The sequence below is a fragment of the Penaeus chinensis genome, chromosome 35, assembly GCF_019202785.1.
Source record: "Penaeus chinensis breed Huanghai No. 1 chromosome 35, ASM1920278v2, whole genome shotgun sequence".
Taxonomy (NCBI): Eukaryota; Metazoa; Arthropoda; class Malacostraca; order Decapoda; family Penaeidae; genus Penaeus; species Penaeus chinensis.
In genome coordinates, this window is record NC_061853.1 from 9,171,785 (window position 1) to 9,180,269 (window position 8,485).

Here is an 8,485-nt window from a genome sequence, read left to right on the forward strand (position 1 = left end):
TGAAGAGGAAATGTGATTTTTTTTTTTTTTTTTTCCCTGTTATTTATATTTTTTTGTTTCTTGTTTCCCTTGTCTCCCTTGCAAAGTTTTATTCTTTCACACTGGCTATTACAGTCTTTAAGAAATACAGGTAAGAGAAAGTTAAAGTTGGTTAAATATTTGGCATTTTTTAAACCCTTTTCATACATCTTCATGGTCTTTCTTTACCATCTACTTGTTGTAGCTCTTTTTTCTTTATCCTCCTCCTCTTCCTCTGCCCTTTCCTTTTCTTTCTCCTTTTCCTTGTCTTCCACTTTGTTTTATTCATCTTCTACTACTACTATTAATGATGAAAATGGTGAGAACAGTACTATTTTGTTCTTTTTTCTTTCTTTGTTTCTTTTCTTTTATATCTCACTACTTTTTTACTCTTATATCTGCCTTTTTTTTTTTTTTTCTTGCATCTTTTTCCTTCATTTTCAATTTCTTCTAATCATTTCTGACCTATATCTTTACAAATTCCTTTCCTTTAAAAAGTTATTTTCATATTTTATTTTATTTTCTGCCAATTTTAGCTATATTTTAACCCAAATCCAATGGGCATGGCATGTACGTATATGCCGTGCCGCTGTGAGTTTACTTTATTAATTATTTTTAAACATAGATGGCTACACTTGTACTAAGTCACCAATGAGCTAATTATGAGTATTGCCTGTCTCACTTGTTTACCCTTTTCCTTGATTTTTTAAAATATTTTATGATATCTTATATTGCTGTCCCTGATGTCTATAACATTATAGTAATTCTAATGTTTTTAATAAAAATAACACCATCGATATTCCTTATATTAGTGTAAAAAAAAGAAAAAAAAGAAAAAGAAATCCCACCAATTCAAAGAAAGGTGAAATTAGGTAAGGTCATAGGGTCTACTAATTGACTCCTATGTGACAGAGCACTAGCAGGACCATCTATGTGTAGAGCACATTTTCCTGGCTGCATTGAGTTAAAATGAAAAATATGAAGACATATTTTAAGAAGCAAGAAAGACATCATCTATAACAGGTGGCTGTGTGTGTGTGTGCCTGCATGCGTGAGTGCGAGCGTGTGTGCGTGCGTGCGTGCGTGCGTGCGTGTGTGCGTGCGTGTGTGAGTGCGTGCGTGTCTGTGTGACTGTGTCTGTCTGTGTGTGTCTGTGTTTTAGAAGATTCCATTTGTTTTAAAGTGAATGATGATGAAAATAGATGTTCTGTGTGATGGAGTTTGTTTTAAAGTAATTGAATTACAAGGCGTATTTTGTGTATTAGTTTCTATTTGAATGTGAAAGAAATAACAGGCACATTTTATGTGATAGTTCCATTTGTGTTATGTTGTAAAAATGGTAGTTCTGTTTGTGTGATAATTCCTTTTTTGTCTCTTGATGGCCTGCATTCGCCCTATAGACTCTTGAGGGAGTTGAAGCAGGCCATCATCCCCAGGGCATTCTGCATGACAAACAGGTTAGGAAGGATAGCCATCATTCAATTATTGTCTTTTTTTTCTCTTTTCTCTCCTCTCTCTTTTTTTCTTTTCTCTTCTCTTTCCCTTTTTCTTCTTCTCTTCTCTTGTTTTTTTTTCTTTCTTTTTTTTCTCTCTCTTTTCTTCCTCTTTTGCTTCCTTTTTCTCTCTTTCTCTTCCTTTCCTTCTTTCCTCCCCTTTTTTTTCCTTCATCTTTTTTTCTTTCTTTCTTCTTCTTTCCTTTCTTTTTTCCTTTTTCTTTCCCCTCCCCTTTTCCTAGTTCCTTTCCTTCCCCACTCTCTTCTCCTCTTTTTTTTTCCTTTTTCTCTCTCTCTTCCCTTTCCTTTTTCTCTCTCCTCTCCCCTCTTTCCCCTTCTCTTTTTTTTCTTTTTTTTCTCCTTCTTTTTTTTCCTTTTTTCTCTCTCTTTTTTTTCCCTTTCTTTTTTTTTTCTTCCTCCCCCATTTTCTTTTTTCCCCTCCCTTCTCTCCCTTCTCTTTCTTTCTTTTCTTCTCCTGCTTTTTTTTTTCTTCTCTCTCTTCATTTTTTTCCTTCTCTCTCTCCCCTTTCCCCTCTTTTTTTCCCCCCTTTTCTCTCCTTCTTTTTTTCTCAAATTTCCCTTTCCCCTTTTCTCCCCTCTTTCTCTTTCTTTCCTTTTTCTCTCTCTTTTTTCTTTTTTTTCTTTTTTTCTTTTTCTCTCTCTTTTTCAGCTTCCTTTCCCTTTCCCCTCTCTTTTTTCTTTTCCTTCTTTTTCCTTTTTTTCTTTCCTCTTTTTCTTTTTTCCATTCTTTCTCTTCTTTCTTTTTATTTTTCTCCCCTTTTTCTTTACTCTTCTTTTTTTTTCTTCTTTTTCTCTCTTTTTTTTTTTTTTTTCTTTCTTTCTTTTTTCCCTTTCTTTCTTTCTTTCCCTTTCTTTTTTTTCCCCTTTCTTCTTTCTTTTTTTTTTTTTCTTTTCTATTTTTTTTTTCATTCTTCTTTTTTTCCTTTTCCCCTTTCTCTTTTTTTTCTTTTTTTCTTTCATTTTCTTTTTTTATTTTTCTCTTATCCTTTTCTTATCCTTTCCTTCCTTCTCTTTTTTTTCTTCTTTTTTTCTTTTTTCCTTTTTTCTTCCTTATTTTTAAATTTTTTTCTTCTTTCTGTTCCTTTCCCTTCTCTTTTTTTGCTTTTTTTTTTCTTTTCCTCTTGTTTTCCTTTCCTTCTTCTTTTACTTTTCCTTTTTTTTCTCTCTCTTTTTTTTCCCCTCTTCTTCTTTTTTTCCTTTTTTCTTCTCTCCTATTTTTCCTTTTCCTTCTCCCTCTTCTTTCCTTTCCTTCTCTCCCCTTCTCTACTTTTTTTCCTTTTTCTCTTCTTTTTTTTTTTCTCTCCCTTCCTTTTTCCCTTTCCTTTCTTTCTCTCTTTTTCCCTTTCCCCTTTCCTCTCTCTTCTTTTCTCTTCTTTTTTTCTCTCTCTCTCTCTTTTCCCTTTTTTCCTCTTTTTTCTTTCTCTTGCTTTCCCTTTTTTCTTCTCTTTTCTTCTTTTCTCCCCCTTTTTTCTCTTTCCTTCTTTTTTTTCTCTCCTTTTCTCTTCTTCTTCTTCTTTTTCCCCTTCTCTTTTTTTTTCTTCCCTCTTCTCACTCTTCCCCTCTTTTCTTTTTCTCTTCTTCTTTCTTCCCCTTCTCCCCTTTTCCTTCTTTTTTCCCCCTTCTTTTTCCTCCTCTCTTTCCCTCCCCTTCTCTTTCTTTTTTTCCTTTCTCCTCTTTCTTTCTCTTTCTTTTTTCTCACTCTCTCTCTCTCTTTCTTCTCCCCTTCATTCTCTCTTTTTTCCTTTTTCTCTCTCTTCTTTCTCCTCTTTCTTTTCTTCCTCTTTTTCCTCTTTCTTTTTTTTTTTATCTCCCTTCTTTTCTTTCTCTTTCTCTCTTCTTCTTCTTTTCTCTTCTTTTTTTTTTCTTCTTTTTTCTTCTCTCTTTCTTTTCCCCTTTTCCTTCTCCCCTCTTTCTCCCTCTCTTTTTTCTCTTCTTTTTCCCCTCTCTCTCTTCTCTCTCTCTTTCTCTCTCTCTCTCTCTCTTCTCTTTTCTCTCTCTCTCTCTCTTTCTCTCTCTCTCTCTCTTCTCTCTCTCTCTCTCTTTCTCTCTCTCTCTCTTTCTCTCTCTCTCTCTCTCTCTCTCTCTCTCTCTCTCTCTCTCTCTCTCTCTCTCTCTCTCTCTCTCTCTTCTCTCTTTCTCTCTTCTCTCTCTCTCTCCTTCCATGTCTTTGGTCTCTAGTGCTTTGCCTCTCTTCTCTCTCCAATTTCTTTCATTATTATAGCTATATCTGGATACTGAAATCATGAATATTACTATCTAGTTTTTTTTTTTTTTTTTTTTTTCTGTAACTTTTACTACAATATTTTGTATTACTACTAGCAGTGCTGACATAGCAACACCACAATTGTTGTGACTGCCACCACCACAAGCATTATCTTAACCACTTCTTTATCCACTGCCACCTCATCTGTACTTACATTCACACAAGTAACAGCTACTTCTGCTAATAATGTTTGGACACTATGACCATTACTATCTGAACAATTAGCCTTCAGTAGTTTGCTATTACTTATGTCGGTTTGATATTTTTACTAATGCACTTTTCATTTATTTTGTAATATTAGTTTATTTCTGATGCAAAACTAATCTTAATCATCCCTCTGATCACAGGTTGGTGGTGATGGGAGTTTACACCAGTCAGGTCTTGGAGGCATGAACTACACAGGCAACAAGAAGCAGCGAGGTCGACGAGGAGGCAAACATAGGTGAGTCTGGTAGATGTATTCAAACAGGGAGAAAAAGAAAAAAAAAAGTGCTATCATAAACAACCATCATAACTTATGGATCAATCATCATAGCTTATGTATTACAGCTGAAAATGCTTAATCATTGATTGCACTACTATACTTAAGGTGTAGTTGTACTACTACTAATAATAATGATTTAGGGTTAAGTGTGACAGGCTCTTGTGACTTCAGTCAAATTATGTCTGTCTGTTTATATTGCTTCAGAATTACTCCCTTTGTACATGGAGTGGTCAGGGTTACCATCTGCTAGCAGTGCAAGTTTGGAACACAGATCTGCAAGATTGCTAGACGAGAATGCTACCACTGCACCCCACAGCCACATTGAAATAGTCCCATATGATGACAATAAAATATAATCAAAATGGAATTGTCTCTCCTCTGACTTAATCTTACACAGTATACCTTGACAGGTCACTGCTACTGTGGGAAAGCAGAAATGTGAAGGGCATGCACTGTTGCCATAATTCCCATTTGCTTTCTAAAATAGGCCCATGAAAGAGGAATGTACATAATTCTAGAGTCGAAACAAATACACATGTGACTAATACTACATTAAAAATGTCTTCACTCTACAATTCAAACATTACAACTTCTCTCATATTGAAAATTAGACTGCAGGAAGGTTTATGAAATAAGTATAATTGCTTAAACAAAAAGAAATTGAAAAGAAGCTGCTTTGAGCAAATATGTATAGGGTGTTCAAACCCTATACATATTTGGTTAAAGGGTTACTGCTGGGACAATGGTTCTTTTCACAGTTTAACCATAATTGATGACTACTTAACACAAAAACTTCCCATTTATTTTTGTGACTACTGTTACCTAGGTCCAAGGTACTTTAGTACAGGTTGTACCACTCTATCTCAATGAAAATCTTAGGTGGCAACCTAGCTAAACCCTGTCTCTTTGCCTTCATTTGAAAATATTAAGGCTTTTTTTCTTTTCTTTCTTTCTTCTTTCCTTTCTGTTACTTTGCCATTTTCAAAGAAAATATATTGAAAAAAACACTGATATAAAATATAACAGAAAATGATGGTTGAAAAGGGGGTGGAGCTAATGAGGGTGCACCTTGAGATATTAGATATAGCTAGATGCATAATTATTTGTATTATTGACTCAATATTGTTAGAATTACAATAAGTAAAACAAAAATTCAACTCTTTTTGTTTATGGTAACAAAGTGTTCCATACCATAAACAGATTTCGGAATACTCAACAAGAAAAGTCAATTTCATTTTTGAGTTCACTAGTCAAAATTGAAGTGATGCTAGCTAACGTATATGTACCTTGACCGTAACAATAACTAGGAAGGCAGATATGAATATATTTGTAAATCTGTACAAAGAATGTAAGTATTATAGAAAGCCTGTGATTGATATATCCCAAAAGTTGCAAGAACCATAACAGGAAAAATCATCAGTAAGAGAAGGTGAATTAAATCAAAATCCACAACTTCTTATAATAGGTGTATGTGATGTCTCTGATTATTTTTTTCTGGATCAGGATGGAAGGGTTTGGGAAAAAAAGTGGTTGGAAATTAAAGGATAAAAAATTCACAATCATTTTCTAGGTCACGTGGCAGTGGCGTCACAGGAACCCCGGTACCTGTACCCCAAGGAACACCAAATGCAGCTCCTGCTTCTCCAACTGCTTCTGCTGCTACCACCACTCCTTTACCCCAGCCTGCTGCCCCAGTCTGAATGTTAGGCTTAGGAGTCTTTTCACAGTGCCAGCGCCTGCAACACCACCGCCACAAGCTTCAGTAACATCAACAAAAACTGTGCCATTGCCAGTGTGAAGATTGCAGCAACACTCATATGTACAATTTATTTTTCCATAGTTAATTTGGAAGCTTAATGTCATTAAATAGGATACTTAGGTGTGTTTCTGACTTTCAGTTTTACTTTCTTATTTTGTAAAAAAAAATATTTGGATCTAAAGTATTTTGTAAAAGGAAGTATGTGAATACAGAATATTTTATCTTCATGACATTTTCAGTGGTATGTTCCTTTAATTTATATAGGTAGTTGATAAATGCAAATTTCCTTTGAAATGGAAGCTTCAGTTTTGAACTGTTTTTAAAGATGGTAAAGTTTGTTTTAGGTAACTATCCAAACCCACATGTCTACCCTAAATGAAGAAACAGAAGGGTGAAAAGTAAGATGAATGGCAAAACATATACATAGTAACTTTCAAGAAGAATGAGAAGACTGTAATATTGATTGAATCTTTCTGAATTTTTAAAAATGATTTCTTATGGTTGATTATATCACTTCATGGTGATCAGTGAAAATAATCAGTTCCATGACTGACTACACAGTATTTCTCACTTTGATGCTAAGTTTAGATTTAAAAGGAAGACATAAATATGGTAGTTGGAAAGCTGTGATAAGGTTTGATGTAACCACAGTAGGAAATAGGCAAAATGTCTGAGTGTTTACTTCCCTTTTTTGATCTGAGGAAACATCTTGATAGTATCAGTTTTTAATAAAGTCAAGAGCAGTTAATGGCTTTGCGTACATTATAAATTCATGTATTCCTCCAAGTTTGTGTGGTACCTTTCTTGATAGCTTTAGATACCTCAACTTCATGGTTGTTAAATTATGTAACTAAATATAAAAAATATATTTTAAATGTGTTTGTAGTCATATTGTTTCCAAAATTGTATATTTTATTTGCAATATATACATGTGCATAAATTGTTTCTTATTTGTTATTCCATGCCTCCCTCCCTCTTCCTTCGATCCTTTTCCATTTTTTCTGTGAAGCATTTGAAGGGGGTGATAGTCAAAGGTTTTAAGTTGGCTAAAGTTGTTCTCCATTATCAAGGAAGGCATAAAGAGAAATGGAAGGAGAAAGATGAGATTGGGCTGTTACTCTTGACTTGACATTTTATAATAAGGAGAGGAAAGGAAAGAGACAGGAGAGGGAGAGAGAAAAAGAAGCAAGAAAATAGAGAAAAAATAATGAGAAGAGACAGGAAATGAGGGATAAAAGAAGAGAGGATTAACCAAAAAGAAAGAAGAGGAAAGGAAGTTCATGGTGTCAGACATGGGAAATAACCACTCAATTGTAGGTTAAGGGTTCTATTTTTTAGACCAAAAGAATCTTAAGCAAGCATGGAGAATGGCATGGTGGTGGTCTGGGTCTGGTATAAACTTGGGGAAAGAACTCCACAAAGGTAAGCGCCTTAGTGAGTGGACAAGGGTTAGTGAGAGAAACATACATTCTAAGGGGTAAATACTGCTGGAAGTATAAAAGTTCTTTATGAAACTTACTTAAGAAGGCCGAGGTCATGACAGGATTAAAAGTACCTTGTGTCATGGCTAGGAATTTCACCATAGTATGCAAAGCAGTAGTCCTCAGCTAGAGACAGGAATCATGAAATCAACAAGTTTTTTTCTGTATCAGTTGTGAAGGGTGCCAAGGGGCACATTCCAATGGCAACCCTAGATGTGGCCATCAAAAATCTATGGGTGAAGACTAAATCCAAGTAAGTTTTAGGAATTCTCTCATGCTGCTGTAGTAAACTAGTTATAAACCAGGTAAATAGGAGCTAGTGATTTACATGTACTTTACGTTCTCATTTTGCAGTTAATATTAAATTGTATTTATGTGGACAGCTGAGATAGTCTTATTAACACACCAGTTTTGCAGGAAAAACAAAGGCAGTAGGGCAGACTCTATAAAATACATTATTGGATCCACCAGAAGTGTCACATGTGCATGATTGTGCAGAGCAGGTTGGGCACACAGAGGGCATCAGGCTATGGAGCAGCAGTGTTTGGTAGGGTAGCCTAGACGCCAAAAATTTTGACATTGACCGGGGGTAGGTTGATATGGTCAGACAGGGAAGGACTCTCTGCCAATATAAACATCACAGGGAGGTGATGTCTATGGAAATGAATCTTGGTAATATTGTTCGAGGACTTATGATAGGTACTAGGGGGTATGGTGTAATACTGTACTGATACTGCATCATGAGTATCAGGCAGGTGAGTAAGTCTTCTCCACAATCTGACTAATCCTTGTCATAGGGCAGTTTGTTGGGAAGATAGAGACAGTTCCAGTACAAGGAGGGAGGAATGAAGCTGGGTAGGAATGGGTTAGTTAAGATTGATAATGCTTTAGCTTGGATTCTGATGTAACTGTAACAAGGCGGGAATGAATGGAGCAGCTGCAGAAGGAAACTTTGCCTATTTCTTT

General features: G+C 35.2%; 1 protein-coding gene across 2 annotated transcripts in view; it reads left to right on the top strand.

The window, feature by feature from the left end:
• LOC125044008 (GTP-binding protein 1-like) overlaps positions 1–6,978 on the top strand; it is a 17,252-nt gene extending 10,274 nt beyond the window's left edge. The window contains exons 11-13 of one of the 2 annotated variants that reach the window (XM_047640426.1): positions 1,419–1,475; positions 4,143–4,237; positions 5,850–6,978. In XM_047640426.1, coding sequence (XP_047496382.1) covers positions 1,419–1,475; positions 4,143–4,237; positions 5,850–5,979 — 282 coding nt within the window. In that variant the 3' untranslated portion in view covers positions 5,980–6,978. The remainder of the gene's footprint in view (positions 1–1,418; positions 1,476–4,142; positions 4,238–5,849) is intronic. The other variant, XM_047640427.1, reaches the window with a different exon arrangement.
• The last annotated feature ends 1,507 nt before the right edge of the window (positions 6,979–8,485 follow it).